The 18,099-nt window shown below is 55.8% G+C and overlaps 2 protein-coding genes across 2 annotated transcripts; both read right to left on the bottom strand.

The window, feature by feature from the left end:
- Positions 1-8,560: 8,560 nt before the first annotated feature.
- On the bottom strand, positions 8,561-10,438 carry LOC131558829 (basic salivary proline-rich protein 3-like). The gene is made up of 3 exons (XM_058806864.1): positions 9,946-10,438; positions 9,247-9,432; positions 8,561-8,826 (listed from the first exon to the last, which is right to left on the bottom strand). Exons 1-3 carry the CDS (start codon positions 10,436-10,438, stop codon positions 8,561-8,563), a joined length of 945 nt encoding a protein of 314 aa, XP_058662847.1.
- A 683-nt stretch (positions 10,439-11,121) lies between these two features.
- Positions 11,122-17,962, bottom strand: RAD51 (RAD51 recombinase). Its single transcript, XM_058807078.1, has 10 exons — positions 17,958-17,962; positions 16,997-17,107; positions 16,420-16,557; positions 15,861-15,978; positions 15,219-15,310; positions 14,449-14,543; positions 13,490-13,603; positions 13,035-13,164; positions 12,369-12,490; positions 11,122-12,109 (listed from the first exon to the last, which is right to left on the bottom strand). Exons 2-10 carry the CDS (start codon positions 17,081-17,083, stop codon positions 11,986-11,988), a joined length of 1,020 nt encoding a protein of 339 aa, XP_058663061.1. The 5' UTR covers positions 17,084-17,107; positions 17,958-17,962; the 3' UTR covers positions 11,122-11,985.
- Positions 17,963-18,099: the final 137 nt, after the last annotated feature.

Genomic DNA, 18,099 nt, shown 5'->3' with positions numbered 1-18,099 from the left:
TTTATTTATGTGCCCTGGGTTTATTCAGGGTCTCTTCACAATGATGGAAACTGATTTCATTGAAATGCCAGAGGTGCCCAATGCTTTCCCCAGGCAGAGCTCAGAGCCAGCCCTGTGGGAAGGGGTTTAATGCCCATTTTCCCCATCCCTCCAGGCAGCAGCACTGGAGCACTTGAGCCAGACATGGCCAAGGTGCCCAGTGCTGGCAGGAGGCAAATCCAGGGATTGGACAGTGGGAGTTTGCACTGCTCCTGGAATCCCAGGCCTGGAGCTGTGCTTCAGAGAGACCAGGAGATGCTGCCTCACTCAAACCTTGTTTAAAGCTCAGCAGCCTCCCTGTTCCCTTGGCATTATTGCTGCTCCCTTTGCTGCTCTTCCTTATTATTATTAATTATTGATGTCATTGTTACTGTTGTTACTATTGTTACTGTTGTTACTATTGTTGCTGTTATTACTATTGTTGTTACTATTGTTACTGTTGTTACAGTAATAGTAATAACAGTAACTATAGTAAACTCCCACTCCATGTCTTGCACAGCCCTTTCCTTCCCAGAGGTGCTGCTTCAGGAAAGCCCCTCCAGCCTGGGAAGGAGCTCCTGGCTCCAGACACGTTCCCCGTGCCCAGGAGCAGCAGGACCTGTGCTATTCCCAGCAGGTGAGGCAGAGGTGCCTTTCCTTCCTTCCCTGCTGCACTTTGGCTTTTTGAGGGGTCTCTGGGGGTCTGAGGGAGAAGTTCTTTGTCACTCCAGGGCAGAATTAGCCCTGGTCCCACTGAAAGCAGGAGGGATCATTTTATCCCTGTTTTTGGATACACATTTTGTGTTTTCTCTCTGTTGCTGACACCGTGTGGTGAAGCAGCAGCTCCCAAATTTTCAGTGCTGCTCCCTGGAAGAGTTTTCATTTGTAGAACCATGAATTCCCTGCTGGAATCCAGTCACAGCCCCCAGATCAATGTGCAGTTTAAGGTCTTACACCCTGACCAGGACAAGTTCCTGTTTCTAGACATGGAAAATGGGGGGAAACTCAGACTGGAGTGGGGCCAGGATGCAGAATGGGGCAGTGAGGCAGCGTGCTCAGCCCAGGCTGGGGCTGGCACAGGGGCTGTTCCCTGCTGGATGACACCTGTGTGGAACAGATCCTTCTCTTCCTTTGTCCAAAGTCCAATGGCAAAGGATTCAGGAACTCAAAAGTGGGGCCTGGAATGAAAATGGTTTTGTTAAAATTAGCCAAAGAATGTGATAAGAAAAAATGGGCATCTTTTTTATGTATTAGAATAGTAGGGAATAAAATGTTGACAAGGGGTACTTTTATTCAGTGTCACCTTTCCTTTTTTATGGAGTGAGCAATCAGAACAGAAGTAGGAAAGCCAGGAGCCTTTGATTTCCAGAGTGGACCTAATTTCTATTTTCTCCTCTCTTTCAGGACAGGAAAAACCACTTAACTCATCCCATCTTTGCCCAGAGCTTTGGAGTTTGAGCAGCCAAACCCAACGGGCTCCAGCTGCACTGGAGGGTCCCTGGTCCTGCCGTGGTGTGGGGTGAGTCCCCAGCTGTCCCCAGAGTGTCACAAACCCAGAGGGATCTGCCCTGGTTTCAGGCTGTCCCTGCAGTCCCCAACGCCTGAGACCCAGAGAGAGCCCTGTCCAAAGGGGCTCTGTCACCTTTGTCCCCTTGCCAGGAATGGTGGCAGCCCCAGGAGCAGCTGGGAGCTGGGGCAGTGTCTGGGGCTGATCCAGGGCAGGGCAGGGCTGACCCTGGGGGGGTTGGCCCCCCACGCTGAGCTCAGGCAGGATCAGGGGCACAGATGCTGCATTTTGTGCACCCTGAGAGTTTCTGTCCCCCCCGGGCATTTCCTGCGGGGCTGGGACAGCGCAGGGAGCAGAATTAACCCTGCAGCTGCCGTGGCCATTGCTGGCCTTGGTCTCTGCTGTGCCATCCCACCGTGGCCATTTGCTGCTGCCACTGCCACTGCCACCCCCTGGGGCTGTGTCCTCCTGGCAGCCCTTCCCAGCCCCTACAGGAGCTCCAGTGGTGCCTCTGGGCCTCTTGGGAGGGTTTGCTGGGAATGGGCCTCACCCCTGGGAGGATCCTTTTGTTCCAGAGCAGACTCCAGAGCTTTTGGGCTGCTCAGCTTCAGGGTTGGATTGCAGAAGTGCCTGAAAGGAAGAAGAACAATGAGGTTTGTGCAAGTGGTGCATTCAGACCCCACCTGGCAGCCTGTGCTCTGTGTGGGAGGTTGTTGTGCGCTGGCACTGCAGGGAATGAATGTCCCCTTCCCAGTTCAGCCCAGCAGATCCCAAAGGCTCTTACAGGAATATTTACCCTTTCCTTCCCTGGGTGATAATTTCATCTCCACCTGCTGTGAGCCATTCCTTGAGTTCTCCTGGAGAAAACCTCACAGCAGAGGAGTTTGCAAAGAGCCCAGAGCTGTGTTTGGAGCAGAGAGGGCTGAGAGCTGCATCTGCCTGTGCTGCCCCAGCCTGGCAACATCCTCATGGAACAGCCTGGGCAGAGGGGATTGGATGGAGCCAAATCCCTTCATGCAAGAGGTTTTCTCCTGTGCAGATCAGGCATGGGCAGGCAGTGAACTTTGGAAATCAGCTGATTTCCCCAGAAAGCATCACTCCCATCAGCATGAGTGACAAGACCTGTGCCCACCTCTCAGGAGTCACCCAGCCAAAATCAAGGGCAAAGGTTGGTTTGGGTCTGAGAACTTGAAATAACTTTGAAAGAGAAGAAATAACCTTTTTCTTCTTTTCTTTCTTTCAGATGCTGGAATTGCCTCTGTGGATGTGCACTGAGCTCTCACTGCAGGGAACTGCCAGGCCTTAATGGTGGTGAGTTCATGTTCTTCTCACTGAGAATTGGAAATTATTATTAATTAGTAATTGCAGAAATGTTTTCTGAAACCTTTCCCCTTTGCTGGTAGATCTTCTCTCTCTGGCTTTGAATTTACAGAATTCCCTGCTGTCCTTTGCCCTGCCCAAATTCCTTGCAGCTCCTAACAGGGAAAACCTAGGGTAACTCAGAGGGGACAGAGGTGACATTTTTAGCTGAAAACCTGGGGCAGTTGAGAGGGGACACAAGAACTGTTTGTGTAGGAAAATGTGAGGATGTCAAGGGCAGCAAGGTGACATTTCTGAGGGAAAAGCTGAGGTGATGTTTAGGGGAGAGAATGCAAATTTTTGGAGCAGAAAAGAGCTAATCAATATTGTACAGGAAGGAAAATTTTGGGGGTAAAACTTGATGCAATCTGTAGGGGACAGAATGAATGTATTGGAGTAAAAATGAGGTACTCAGTAGTAGACAAGGAAAATTTTGGAGGCAAAACTTGACAAAATCTCAAGAATAGAGAATGAACACTTGGAGGGAAAAATGAGGTGATGAGTACTGAGCATACAGTTGGGAAAATTTGGGGGATAAATCTGAGATAATCTCTAGGGGAGAGCATGAACATGCTGAGGTAATGTGAGGGAATGAGTTGTAGGCAGATGGGGAAATTTTTGGGCAAAAATTATATGAAATAATCTGTAGAGTGAACATTTTGAAGTAAAAATTAGGTACACATGGAAAATTTTGGGGGTAAATCTTGACAAAAGCTACATGATAGAAACTAAATAATACTGAAGGAAAAATGAGGGAATCAGTGGACAGGTAGGGGAATTTTGGGGGGCAAAACTTGAAATAATCTTAAGGTTGAGAATTACTATTTTCAGGTCAAAATGAGGTAAGTTATGGACAGGTAAGGAAAATTTTGGGAGTAAAACTGGAGTAATCTCAAGGGAGAGAGTGAACACTGACATAAACTGAGGCAGTCACTGGGGGCAGGCAAGGAAATTTTGGGGGTAAAATTTGGGAAGATCTGTAGGGCAGAGAATTAACATCTTGAGGTAGAAATGATCAGTGGTCAACATTAGGTAGAATTTGGGGGGCAAACCCTGAGGTAATTATGTAGGAACAATAAGTGGTTTTGGAAAAAAAAATGTTCATTCTGTCCCCTATGTAATTTGTAGGGGACAGAATGAACATTTTGGGGATAAGAGACATAACCTGTGTTGTTTTAGTTTTAAAATCTAGTTGGTAAATAGGGGACAAAATGGTTATTTTGTAATAAAATCTGAGTTAATCTGTAGAGGAAACAATGGATATTTTGAGGTGAAAAGGAGGTTATCAGTACTGGGCAGGGAGGGAAAACTGGGGGCTAAAATGTGAGATTATCTCTAGGAGAGAGCAGGAACATCCTGAGGTGAACTGAGGGAATTGCTGTGGACAGGTGGGTGAATGTGGGGATAAAACTTGAGGGATTTGCCATGGCAGAAAATGAGCATTTTGAGGTAAAAATGAGGTACTCACTCAGTGGTGGAGAGGTAGGGGAAATTTCAGGGGTAAAATCTGGGGTGATCTGTAGCAGAGAGGATGCACTTGATGGGGTAAACTGAGGTAACCAGTTATGGACAGGTAAGGAAATTACTGGGGGGTAAAAACTGAAAGCATCTGTAGGGTAAAGAATGAAAATATTGAGGTGGAAATGAGGAAATAGGGGAGTGCACAGGTAGGGAAAATAATGGGAATAAAGCTTGTGGTAATCCCCAGATTAGAGAAAGAATGCTTTCTTGTAAAAAGTGAGGAAATCAGAAAGGGACAGACAGGGAAAATTTTGAGGGGGAAATCTCAGGTAATCTCCAGGTGAGGGAAGGACTGTTTTGAGGTAACTCTGGACTCCCTGTGTCCTCCTGTCCTGGCAGCAGCTGGTGGGGAAGGGAGAAGAGGCCTCGGGCTGGAGAGGGGCAGGAGAAAGGCCCTGTGGGCAGAGGAACCCCCTGGTGTCACCAGGGCACCTGTGGGGAACAGAATGGACACTCTGGGAGCAAATGGAGGTGACTGGATTGTCCCTTTGGGGGATGCTGGCATTTAGATCATCCCACCCATTTGGCTGCTGAAATTTCCCAGCCCAGGGCTTTGGCTGACAGGGCAGCTCAAAGCCCAGATTTGGGGTTTAGCTTTGCTGTTTAGATGAATTATAGCTATAGCCCTGAATTCCCTGCTGGAATAACCTCCCAGTGCCTCATGCAGCATGGGTATCCATGGATATCCTCCTGCAGCATGGATATTCCCACACAGAGCTGCCTATTGAACACCAGCTGTGCCAGGAGCCAGCAGAGGCTCCAAGGAAGCTCAGTGGGATCAGGACAAAGACAGGCTGATATTCCATAGCATTTGCCATTTATAACCCTTGGCTATTTATTCATCCCCCATGTCCCCGGGGGCATTGACAGAGTTCCCTGCAATTCCATGGGCTCCACCCCTGTGCTCGGGCTCCCGCTGATGTTTTACAGCAGCCGAGGTCGGGAGTGGCCTCGGGGAGTTCTTTTCCCTGAGGAGAGGGATGCACATCCCTGCCTTCAGGGCACCTGCAGCGTGACCCACCTGTGCAAGCTTCCCAGCAGTTCCAGCTGGCTCCCTAAAAACTCCAAACTTCATCCAAACAAAACTTCATCTAATTCTAACCTTTTGTTTTAGGGCGCCTCCGAGGGCCTTGCTTGGGATTGAATTTCTGTGAGGGGAATTCCCTTGGCTTTAAGGCTGCTGCTGGAGGATGTCCCCAGGCTGGAAGGGAAGGGACTGGAGTGGCTGGGACACCCCTGGTGGCTGTGTGGGAGCTCCAGGAGGTGGCACCGGGAATTGCTGTCTGAGCTCTCTGCAGACCCAGCGTGCAGCACTCCCGGGCAATGGCAGCTGTTCCTGGGGTGTTTTTGGGGTGTCAGGGGGCTCTGTCCGGGCTGCAGCAGCTCCGGGGCCCGTTCAGAGCAGCCCCTGGCCCAGGAGCCGCGGGCAGCCCTTGGTCCGTGCCCATCCCAGCGCTGCCCGGGCATCCCAGCGCCCGCCCCGGGTGTGCCTGGCACGCTGCCCGCACGGGCAGGACACTGAGGCGCAGCTCCTGCCCGGCCCGCACCGAGGACAGGAGGGGCCGGTTCCCTCCCGGGGCTCGGCCTCCTCCCGCCCCGCGTTCCCGGCCGGCCGGGACACGCGGAGGGAGCGCCGAGGGACATTCCCGGCAGGGAGCAGCAGTGCCCGAGGGCTCCGGGCAGCGCCGGGCCTGAGAAGCAGCGCCGGGCTCAGCCCCGCCGTGATTCGGGGCTGTGAGCGCTCACCTGCAGGAAACGCCCCTCGGCAGGCGGGACCAGCCCTGACACTGCAGGAGAGCTTCGGCCTGGGACCAAGGGAGCCCTCAGGACTGGCCTTGCTCGTTTCTCCCTGGAAAGGGACACGGCATCAGCACCTTTACAGCCATCAGGGAAATGCTGAAAAAGACAGAAAACCAGGATGATGGGAAGAATTTTGTGCTGTTGTGTCAGATGCCAGCCAGTTCTACCCTAGAGCCATTCCAGAGGCTGGTGTGCAAAGCAGCGTTAGCAGAACATGTGCTGATTTGCATGGGAATTCCCTTGCTGGCAGCAGCCATTCCCATCCCAGGCAGGACTTTTCTCGTGACCCTGAGATTGGCTCAGGTGCTTGGAGCAGGGTGCTGAGAAGGCCAGGATTCCGAGTTTAATGCCCACATGGGCCAGTCCCCTACCATCGTTTGACTTGACGATCCTCGGGGCTCTTTCTAAGAATATCCTGTGCTCTAGAAATAAAGAATAAGCAGTTTTCACTGGCTTTTTAAACCCAGAGGTTTTTGCACTGGAGAGCACAAGCCACAGGGAAAGTGGGGAAAGGAGGGAGAGCATCAGATCTTACCTGGCAGATGTCGAGTGAGCGGCCCGAGCGGAACCGAGCCCGGGCAGGGCCCCGTCCCGCACCCGGCACAGTCGGAGCACAAGCAGCAGCGCCCGGCCCGGAGCGGCTTCTCCGGCCCGCGGCGATGCAGCCCCGCTCATTCCGCGGGGACGCGGCGGGCGAGAGCCCCGGGGGTGCGGGCACAGGGTCCGGGTCCCGCTCTGCGCACGGTGGCCTTGGGGGTACCGGGGCTGAGGGGGCTCCGCATCCCCGCGGGGGCCGGGCCGGGAGCGCCCCGGGGACCGCCGCGCTCGCAGCGCCGCTCCGGGCCCGCCAGGGGGCGCCGCGCTCGCAGCGCCGCTCCGGGCCCGCCAGGGGGCGCCGCGCGGGGCGGCGGCGCTGAGGGAGCGGCGGGGCCGGAGGGGTCCCGGGGCCGTCTCGGGCGGTCCCCGCGCCCCGCCCGATTCCAGCCGCGATCCAGCGCCTGCTCTGGGAATGCGCCGCCCTCCTGCCAGGCCCGGCACCGGCACAGCCCCGGCTCCCCACGGCAGCAGCGGGACCTGCTCGAAGCACCGGCAGGGCTCCAGCCCCTCTTCGGCCGCAGCCAGAGCAGCAGTGCTGGGCTTCGCCCCAGCGACTATTCTGGAGCGGCTCCTCCTTCCCGTGGCGATGCTTGTCTCAATCCCTACCCAAATCCCACCCCGGTCTTGCGACTCTAGGAACGCAGCCCACTCTACCCGGGACCCCCAGCAGACACCGGTAGGACCCGGAACCGAATCCCCAGGCCCAGGTCCCGTTCCCGGCCCCACCTCAGCGCCTCGAGCCCCGCGCAGCACCGGGAGCAGCCCCCAGTCCGGGGCTCCGCACGGCGCTCCAGCGGGGGCCCCACCCCATGCCGGGATGAGCATCCACCGCACAAAGCGGAGCGGGCGCGGATCCGCCGGGATTTACGGGCGCGGGCGGGGCGGGGCCGGCTCAGGTGTGAGGGGCGGGGCCGGCTCAGGTGCGCGGGGCCCCAGCGCGGCTGCGCGGGGCGGGGCCGAGAGGATTTAAACCCCCGGGAATCGCCGCTGGCGCCATTTGCCCCCTCGACGCTCGGAGGGGAAGGTTGCGTCCGCGCGGGCTCCATATCTTTTTATTTGTTTCTTTTCTTTTATGCTGATTTTTGCTTCTTTTTCTCAATACCTCCCCTCTCTCCCTCCCTTCCTCCCCTCCCCCACCCCCTACACCCTCCCCCTCCCCTCCCTCCCCCCCAAACCGCTCCCTCCCGGGCCGGTCCCCCCTACCCTTCCTATCCCCCTGCACACCCCAACCCTGCCCTACCCCTCCTTCCTCCACGCTTCCTTCCCTCCCCAGCCCGGCTCCCACCTGCCCCCTCATCCTCCTTCCCTTCCCCCCAATTCCTCCTCATCTACCCTCAATCCTCCCTCTCCTTCCTTCATCCTTCATCCTCCTCCATCTCCCCCTGTTTTTTCCTCCTCTTCACCTTGACCCCCCCCCACCTGTGTTCCATTCTGGTCCTCCATTCTCCGCCCGTCCTGCCCCCGCCACCCCACTGCCCCTGCTCCCCTCCCTGCTCCCCTGCACACCCCGAGCCCCCCACCTGCCCTCCATCCTTGACCCACCCCGACCACCCCCTCTGTCCCCCTGTCCCCGTCCTCTGTCCCCTCTCCCTCTTTCCCCCGCAGCCGCGGGGCTCGGGGCGCCGCACAATAAAGCCCAGAGGGCCGAAGCGGCGCCCCCGCTGTCCCTGGAGCCCCCACACGGGGCCGGACCCGCTCGGCGGGACCCCCCATTGCAGTGCAAAGCACGGCCCGACAGCGCCGGGGTTCCGGCTGTCCCTACATCACACTGGGGGGCCCCGGAGGGAGGGGGAAGTTGGGGGGGGTGGGGGGGGTGTTAGGAAGGGCCCCCTCCTCAGGAGGGGGTCCCGGGGGGGAGGGGGGGTTGGGGTGGGGGGGGGGGCCGGGCGGGCCCCCTCCGGAGGAGGGGCCCCGGGGGAGGGGGCGGGGCCGAGGGGGCACTCCCCCCTCCAGGCTCCGCCCCCTCCTCCGGACCCCCTCCTCCGGACGGGGCTCGGCCCGGCCCCCTCCCCGGGACCCCCCTCCTGCGGACCGGGGCCCGGGGGGAGGGAGGGGGCGGGTGGGGTGGGGGGACAGAAGGGGAGGGTCCGCTTGTCTGTCCCGTGGTCTCTATGTGTGTTCGCGCTGCAGAGTGATGTGACCCCCCCCTCTGCTTCCCCCCACCCCACCCGCCCCCTCCCTCCCCCCGGGCCCCGGTCCGCAGGAGGGGGTCCCGGGGAGGGGGCCGGGCCGAGCCCCGTCCGGAGGAGGGGGCGGAGCCTGGAGGGGAGAGTGCCCCCTCCGCCCCGCCCCCCCTCCCAGGGACCCCCTCCTCCGGAGGGGGCCCTACCCCTACCCCCCCCCCCCCCACCCCTACCCCCCCCCCCCCCACCCCAACCCCCCTCCCCCCCGGGACCCCCTCCGGAGGAGGGGGCCCTTCCTAACACCCCCCCACCCCCCCCAACCGCCCTCCCCCGGGGCCCCCCAGTGTGATGTAGGGACAGCCGGAACCCCGGCGCTGTCGGGCCGTGCTTTGCACTGCAATGGGGGGTCCCGCCGAGCGGGTCCGGCCCCGTGTGGGGGCTCCAGGGACAGCGGGGGCGCCGCTCCGGCCCTCTGGGCTTTATTGTGCGGCGCCCCGAGCCCCGCGGCTGCGGGGGAAAGAGGGAGAGGGAAGGAGAGGGGAGGACGGGGAGAGAGGAGAGATGGGGGAGATGAGGAGGGTGAGGAGGGGTGGGGAGGGGGATGGCGGTACGGAGGAAAGCAGGAGGAGAAGGGAAAGGCCAGGAGGGAAGAGAAGGAACGTGGACAGAGGAGGGAGAGAATGGGAATAGAAGGGATTAACCGGGTAGGGACAGGAGAGGAAGGTGTGGAGGTTTGGGAAGAAAGGCGAGGAGGGTTTGGGGGAGAGAGGGAGGAGGGGGAAAGGGAGAGAAAGCAGGGGAGTACGGGGAGAAGGAAGGAGGGGTAGAGGGGGAGACAGGAGGGGAGGCCGAAGCCCCCGCGCCCCACCTGAGGACGGCGGACACGGAGCCGGCGCCCGCACCGAGCTCTGAGTGAGCAAATGGCGGCGGAGGCGATTCCCGAGGATTAAATCACCTCGACCCCGCCCCGCGCAGCCGCGCTGGGGCCCCGCGCACCTGAGCCGGGCCCGCCCCGCGCACCTGTGTCAGGCTCGGCCCCGCCCCTGGAACCGCCCCCGGGCCCCGCCCCTGGCCCCACCCCGGGCCCCGCCTCACGGAGCCCCGCCCTGCCCGCGCTGGGGGCGGGGCCATCGCTCGCGGCCTCGCCCCTCTCACCTGGGCCGGGCCCGTCCCTCACGGCTGGGCCGAACCGGGGCTGCTCCCGGCCCTGGCACCGGGGCTTCGGGCCCGTGTCCGCTGGGGGGCCCGGGGCGGGATTGGGGCCGGCATGGGGACCGGCCTCGCCGCGGGCGGGAGGAGCCGCTCCGGGACGGGCGCTGGGGCGGAGCCCGGCGCTGCCGCTCCTGCTCCGGTTCCGCCACGGCCCCGGTCCCCGCAGCGCCGGAGAAATAATTTCGGAAATTTTTATCCAGCGTACGCAGATAATTCTCCTAGAGAAACCCCAAACATAAAGGCTATGGAGTCGAGGCAGGTGGGAGGGGCGGGCGATGTTCTGCTTTAAATTAAAACTCATCGGGAAAAATCCATCTGTGGAACAGCTCATTTCCTCTCCCGGACTGGCTTCTGTGTGATCGGCTGCGATTCCAGTGTTCGCATGGCATTTCCAGCCTGTGGGACTCCAATGGAATGCCAGGTGCTGAGCACGAGAGAGCACAGTGGGAAATGTCTCTGGATCAGGCAGTGTCCCAAAGGTCTGGCACTGCCCAGCGTTCCTGGCTGGAATTTGGGGATCCCAGCACAGCCCCTCCATAGTGTCCCTGTGAACCTGGCACTGCCCAGCGTTCCTGGCTGGAATTTGGGCACAGCCCCTCCATAGTGTCCCTGTGAACCTGGCACTGCCCAGCGTTCCTGGCCAGGGATTGGGGGTTCCAGCACAGCCCTCCCAGCACATCCCGCTGCTTCCTCAAGTCCCTTTAACCAGGATCCTTTTTTGGGGTGGGAGCACCCAAACCCAGCAGATTTGGCTTTCACCAATTTTGGGGGATCTCCCCTCTCCTCAAGCAGTTCCTGCTGCCAAAACCCAGCCTGAGGCTCAGCTCCCCATCCCCTCAATCTCTCCAAGGAATTGCACTTGGATTTCCCAATCCAGCCGGGCAGCAATGCTGTTCTCCTCGCTGTGTAACTTAACTGCAGTAATTGCTTAAGAAATAATTAAAATAAATGCAAAGAATGAAGAGACAATAAAGAACTGCCAGCTCCAACCAAGGGCTGCTCAAGCCCCTTCTCAATGATCAGCTTTAATTAATCAATGCAAATGAACCAATTAAGATCACATCAAGATCACATTATTCTTTTTAATCAAGTTCTAGAGAAAAACTGCAGAATAGGAAAGAACCTTTTTAACCCCAAAACTCTTCTGGGAGATCCACCGGGCAGGGCTGCACTGCACCCCAAACTGAGGAGAACTGGGAGCAAAGACAAACCCAGACTGAGATTCCTGGGAGATTGGTGCAGCTTCTGCCAGCCAGAACATTCCTTGGTCTGAACACACACCTGTGAATCCCAGGAATCTGGGACACCATCAAGAGCTTTTTTATTAAAAGCAGATTTCCACAGAGAATTTACAGAATACAGAAAATTAAATGCAAAGGAACAGCTCCCCCAGCCCAGCAGGCTGCAGCATCCAAAAGAAAATGAACAGAAAGATGATGGATTGGGACCATCACCAATCCCAAATCCCTGGTGTGGAATATCACTCTGCGTTGGTTTATAATTCACCGCTTCTCTTAGTGGACAAACCCTTCAGCTTTGCTCCAATTCACCGAGTTCCCAACTGTGGCCACCAAGATTCTGCTGCACCACAGTGGGATCCAGGGAAACACGCAGGGTATGCTGCTCTGGGAATGTTGCTGAGGAAGCACATGGCCCTAACCTGTGCCTGCAGCCAAGGGAATCTCTTCCCAACAGCCGTGGCTGAGCTCGGCGTGTCCTGACGCTTCCCAGGCTGACACGGCACAGCTTCCTCTGCCCGCTGCCTTGGGAAGTATCCCTAAGGTGCCACCAGGAAAGGAGCCTCTTACAGACACAGAGTCTTGGGATACAGGGCAAGAAAAGGAGTTTTCAGTCTTTAGCATCTCCCACTCCGTCGGCATTGATAGCAAACATGGCTTCGGCCTCGGGAAGACACGGAGAGTCGTAGATTTTACAGATCCTGGTCTCACCTCGGCCTTTCCGCAGGTACAGCCTGACAGGAGGGGGAAGGAAACAGGTCAGGATGGACTCCCAGAAAATCATACTAATCCAGAAAGGAGTAAACAGAGCTGTAGGAACTGCCCGAGATGTTAATTTCCTCGTGGACTTGAAGGCCCAGAGTGGCGCTGAGCTGAAGCACAGGCTGGGCCTGCCATGGACAGACTGCAAACCCCAGAAGTAAAAGCCACTTGGCCAATTCCAAAAAACATTCCCAGCCCAGGCTTGTGGGATATGACCATCTCTTGTCTCACCTGGTGGTGGAAGCATGAGCAATGATATTGCCTCCGATGGGCTTTTTGGGATCTGCAGCGAACATGGCAGCTCCGTCTACCTGTGCCACCACCTGGTTCGTGATGACAACGGCCACGCCAAACTGCAGGAGAAACAACCCAAACCCAATTATTTCCCACAATCAGAACAGAAAAGCAGGGAAAAGGACACAGGGGCACTCCTGGTGTCCATAACTGTGGGATCCAGCCTCTCCAAACCAATGGGAGCAGAGGTGGAGATAAAGCCCTTGGGACCTTTCCCACCTCAGCAGTGGGAGAAGCCTTGGGTGGATGAACTGACCAAATCCCCCATTCACATCTCACTGTGCCACTGGCATAGGAGGTAAAGCTGGCAAGGAGGGAGAAGTGGGGGTAAGCTGTTTTTTTAAGAGCTTATTTTACTTCTCATTACCCTACTCTGATTTTGTTAGTAATGATGTCACTTCAAATCCCTAAGGTGAGCCTGTTTATCCCTTGCTGCTAATTGAAGAGTGTTTTTTTCCAGTCCTTACCTTAACTCACAAACCCTTCATTACATTTTCTCTCCTCTGTCCAGCTGTAGAGGAGGGTGAGTGAGCAGCTCTCGTGGGTGCCTGGTGTTTGTTTGGCCAGCACCAGCCCAGGCCATGAAGCCCAGGGGACGCTCACCTCGTCGGCCAGGCGCAGCAGCATCCGCAGGAACCTGGCCAGGTGCATCTGCCTGGCGGAGAGCTCGCCCCTTCCCGAGTAGTCCGTGCGGTACAGGGCCGTGGCGCTGTCCACGATCAGCAGCGCGTACCTGCAAAGGGCAGGCAGGGCTCTGAGTCCTGCTTCCAATGCCAAGCTGCCTGCACAGCTCTCCTGCCAGCGTGGAAATCATCAGCACTGTTTCTAACCACAGCTCTAAACTGAGCTTCCAACTTGCTCCCTCAGGCTGGCACTGAGGATCCCTGAATTCCCTGTGTTTGTGCAGCCACATCAGCTGGAGGCAGCTGCTGCCACCCAGAATTCCAGCAGCAAGATGCGCTGCTGACAGCTGACTGCCCATGGAGCGAGCTGGCTCCCTGCAGAAACCAAAGGCTAATCCCAAGTGGGAGCAAAATCCCTGAAATCAGTGTAATTACCGTGACTCAGCCATCATGGCTGAGGCCTGGTACAGCAGCTGGGTCTGGTGGTCGGTGTTAAAGCCCCGAGCATAGGCCACGTTGTCCAGGACATCGCTGCCAGACAGGCCATACCTGCAAAACCAAGGAAAATAAAGGGATGAACCTTGAGTGACAACTTCATCCATAGCAGTTGGATAGGAACTTTGCCAAAAGACTGGAAGAAAAACTCTCATCCCTGGCAGAGATAAAAGCAGATGGAAAAAATGCAACCTGTGGTGATGAAAAGAGAATGGAATGATTGGAACCACTTGAAATGGATAAGAAGAAATGGCTTCATGTCATACCAGAGGAGGTTTAGGCTGGATATTGGGAAGTCTCTTAGAGGAAAGGCTGTCCAGCCCTGGCAGTGGAGGCTCCATCCCTGGAGGGATCTAAAGCCATGAGTATGTGGCACTTGGGGACATGTGGTGGCCTCCAAAGCAGCAGGGAATGGTTGTGCACAGGGATCTCCCAGGGCTCCTCCAACCTGAACAATTCCCTGATTCCAAGGACACTCTGGACATGGCCTGCACAGACACACACCTGTGCCTACTGCAAACATCATTTCACTTCCTCTCCTTTGTTTGGCTGCTAAATATTCCCTGGTGACAAGGAACATGGGAGCAGTCCTTGCTGCGGGAGAAGCCAGCAGGATTAAATCAAATTCCCTTCAGAAAGAGCAAACAGGATCCAGCCAGTCCTGTCCCCAGCTGCTTGGGAAGCTCCCAGTCCCTTCCAGTAGCAAAAGACAGGGAAACCACTTCATGCCAAGGGACAATGACACGAGAGCTCTGGGGAGCGACCGGCGCGCACAGGAGAGGAATGGCAACACTAGAGCTTTCCAAAGGGAACACCTGCCAAATCAACCTCCAGGACCTGTGGAAAACATTTTCCAGCTGAGTTGTGAGTCCATCTATTGCTGTCTCCCACCCACTGACCTTTCAGCCACGGCCAGGAGCCGCTCTGGACGGAAGGTCCCCTCTGTGTCGATGTACATGGCCTTGCCCTCACCGCCACCGCGGTCTATGGGGAGCTAAAGGAGAAGGAAAGGAAGGAACAGGGAATAAAGCATCCATAAATACAGCAGATACTGCCACATGCCCTCACTGAGCTCATACAATAAATAACATCCCAAGTTATTGTGGTTAAAGTCCCATTTAGCTGGGAAAAGTGAAAGATCCCTGATCCCCATCGCTGCTGACACCTTCCTTTTGTAGTCCCTGTCACCCTGGAGTGCCAGCACAAGGGGGAATGCCTTCCCACTAACACAGGGCAGGATAAATGAGATATTGGGAAGAAATTCTTCCCTGGGAGGGTGCTGAGGCCCTGGCACAGGTTGCCCAGAGAAGCTGTGGCTGCCCCTGGATCCCTGGAAGTGTCCAAGGCCAGGCTGGATGGGGCTTGGAGCAAGCTGGAATAGTGGAAGGTGTCCCTGCCAAAGGAGCTGGATGGGCTTTAAGGTCCCTTCCCACCCAAACCATTCCAGCACTCCATGACTCTATACAAGATGACAGGTGCTCAGCTTTGAGATGGGAAGTTCAGGGAGTCAACTCAATGATCAAATTAAGTCCAAGCCTCTAATATTTTAGGGAATAGAAACCTCTAGACAGCAATAAACACTTTGAAAGTCAAAGGAAGTACCCATATTAGCAAATATCCCAAGGCTGTGGGGTCTGAATATTGGATTGTAATGAGGTGAACCCCCCACCTGACAGGTGACAGCCAGGGTGTGACACAGCTGCGTCTTCCCAGTACGGAACTCCCCGAATAATTCTGTTATGGACCCTGTTTCTATTCCTCCTGAAGGGAAAATAACAATAATAATTATTAATAAAAATCAAAAGGTCACATGCCACATGTATGATCTATTTATCTATGGATCTATCTCACACTTAAAATATTACATTTACAGAGACTCAGTTAAACACTGAATCTGGCTGAAAGTTTCACAGCTAAGAGGGAAAATTGCTTGTCATCGTGAGGTTTGTTCATGCTGTGGTTAAGAAGTTCATGGGTGTTTTTGAAAATTCTGAAGAGCTGAAATTACTTGTTCTCATTTTCAGATTACCAGAGGAATGGGGAGATGGTGATGCCGTTTTTGTTTTTGTTTTCCCTAAATGCATCATGGACTTAAATAAACCAGAAACATCCAAAAATGGACAGCTCTGGATCTTGCATCATGACTTAAAAGGACTAAAAGCTATTTCTGCAGCTTCTAAAACAAAAGTAATTATTCAAGAGCAATCCTAGAGGTTTTTCATCCAACCAGGACTTGCCTTACATGGTTCATGGGAAAACCCCATCCCAATAAGTGAGGTTAAGCAGGGAAGAGAAATAATAAAATGCTGACCTTGGAGCAGCTTATCCAGCTCTTTGGAGCCAGTGGTGATCTGGATGATCTCCGACCGCCGCTGGTGGAATTCTGTGGCCGTGGTGAAGCCCATGGGAACCAGTTTGGCTGCCTCAGCCTGAGGGAAAACCCAGTTGAGCAGTGCCAGAGGAGTTAAAGCCATTTGTTAATCCCCCAGTAATTAATATTTTCTGCCTTGTGGAGAGGTGCCTGTATCATTAATTAATATTTTCTGCCTTGTGGAGAGGTGCCTGTATCATTCCATGCACATTTCATAGACCTTGCACTAGTTGGTACCTCTGAACAGAACTGAAATTCTGCTCCAAGAAAATCTCCAACATCCCTTTTGTGTGTTTTATGGAAATATCCTCCCCTTGTCCCCACCTTGCTCAGTTCAGTCCGGTCCTGGTGCGTTTTGCCTTTTTCCATCACAAGTCATGTCAGACCTCTAATCACCCCTTACTGCCCTTTGGACACCTTCCAAGTTCACCACAACACTTTCAGCCAGCAGAAATAAACCTGTGGAATATCTTTGGTTAAGGTTCCAGGGCATCCTTACCAAGATTTTGTCGGCTTTGGCTTCGCTGATGCCTTTAATGTTCAGCAGCTCCTTCTTTGGAGCATAAGCCACGGCCTCCACTGTGTGAAACCCAGCTTCTTCCAGCTTCTTCACATCATTGGCATTTATGCCACATTGCTGGGAAAGAGAGAGGGAGGGAGAGAGGAAAAATTACACCTGTTGGTATTTTTGGGTATTTCTGAGTTTTTGTTTGGTTGGATTTTTTTAACAGAACACAAGTAAGATTTTAGTAACAAAGTTTTCAGTTTCACCTTGCTTTTAAAGAAAAAAGATTCAGGTTGGGTATTAGTAAGCAATTCTTCCTTGGTGAGGTGGTGAGGCCCTGGTGGAGAGCCTGGAAGCGCTCAAGTCCAGGATGGATGGGGCTGGGAACAGCCTGGGGTAGTGAAAAGTGTCCCTGCCCATGGCAGGGGATGGAATGGAATGAGCTTTTAAGGCTCCTTCCAACCCAAACCATCACAGGATTCCATTCTAGGAAAAAGAGCAGTGAGTGCATCTATGGAAAGATGCAAAGAGAAACTGCCAAAATTTCCTCCAGAGGTAACTCCTCACCTACCTCCAACCTGGATATGAGCTGTGGCCCAAAGCTCTCCTCCTCTGCCGAGGTGTCTGCACTGGTCTCCAGCTGCATCTGCATGGCCATGGCAGCGAGGGACCAGGACAGCCCCTGGAAGGAACCAGACTTGTCAGTGCTCTCTTTTAGCAGTAAGTTATGTGGGCACATAAATCAGAATCATTGAGTTCTTAAAGCTGGAAAAGCCCTCTGAACTGGCCCCTGATGTTGGGGCTGGGCTGTGCCCCAGAGCTTGCCCTTGGGGCTACCACAAACATCTTGCAAAGGGCTGGAAGACCCTGCAGAGGATCTGCAGCACGCCTGGGATTGCTGAGCAGGATGGCAGGCAGGAGCTGTCATGGGAAACTGAAGGATACAAGGGAATTCACACACCTGGGATATAACACACAATTTGAATCTAATAATAACAGGACAAGCGGGAATGGATTCAAACTGACAGAGGGGAAATTTACATTGAAAACCGGGAAGAAATTCTTCCCTGCGAGGGCGCTGAGGCTTTGGCACAGAAAAGCGGTGGCTGTTCCTGGAAGTGACCAAGGCCAGGCTGGCCGGGGCTTGGAGCAACCTGGGACAGCGGAAGGTGTCGCTGTACATGGCAGAGGGTGGAATTCACGGCCATTCCGGCATTCCACGATCCCAACTTTACCGGGGGCCCGGCCAGCAGCACCTCCCAGGTGCCGCCCGCCGGCGATGCGGGGCTGCCCGGACCCCCCAGGCCGTATCCCCTCACCGTGCTCAGCCCCAGCCCTTTGTTTGCCGCCCCCATGGCTGCCCACAGCTGACGGCCTGCCCAGCCCCGCCGCCAACGCCCTCTGGCTCCCGCACCGGGCAGGCGCCGGGGGTCCGGCTGCCCCGGGCCTGTCCGCCCGCCTCAGCTCAGCTCATCCCATCGCACCCCGTGCCCGCTCCCATCCCCATTCCCGTCCCCGTTCCCGTCCCTCACCGCGGCCCCGCTCCGGCCGTTCGGGCGCTCCCGCCGCCGCCTCACGTGACCGCCCCGCGCAGGCGCCGCCCCGCCCCCGGCAGCGCCTTAAAGGGGAGCGCGGGAACGGGAACGGATCGGGATCGGGGATCGGGATCGGGAT

Source organism: Ammospiza caudacuta, chromosome 6 (genome assembly GCF_027887145.1).
Source record: "Ammospiza caudacuta isolate bAmmCau1 chromosome 6, bAmmCau1.pri, whole genome shotgun sequence".
NCBI lineage: Eukaryota > Metazoa > Chordata > Aves > Passeriformes > Passerellidae > Ammospiza > Ammospiza caudacuta.
The sequence above is the reverse complement of the archived record's forward strand: the minus strand, read 5'-3'. Positions and strand labels throughout refer to the sequence as shown.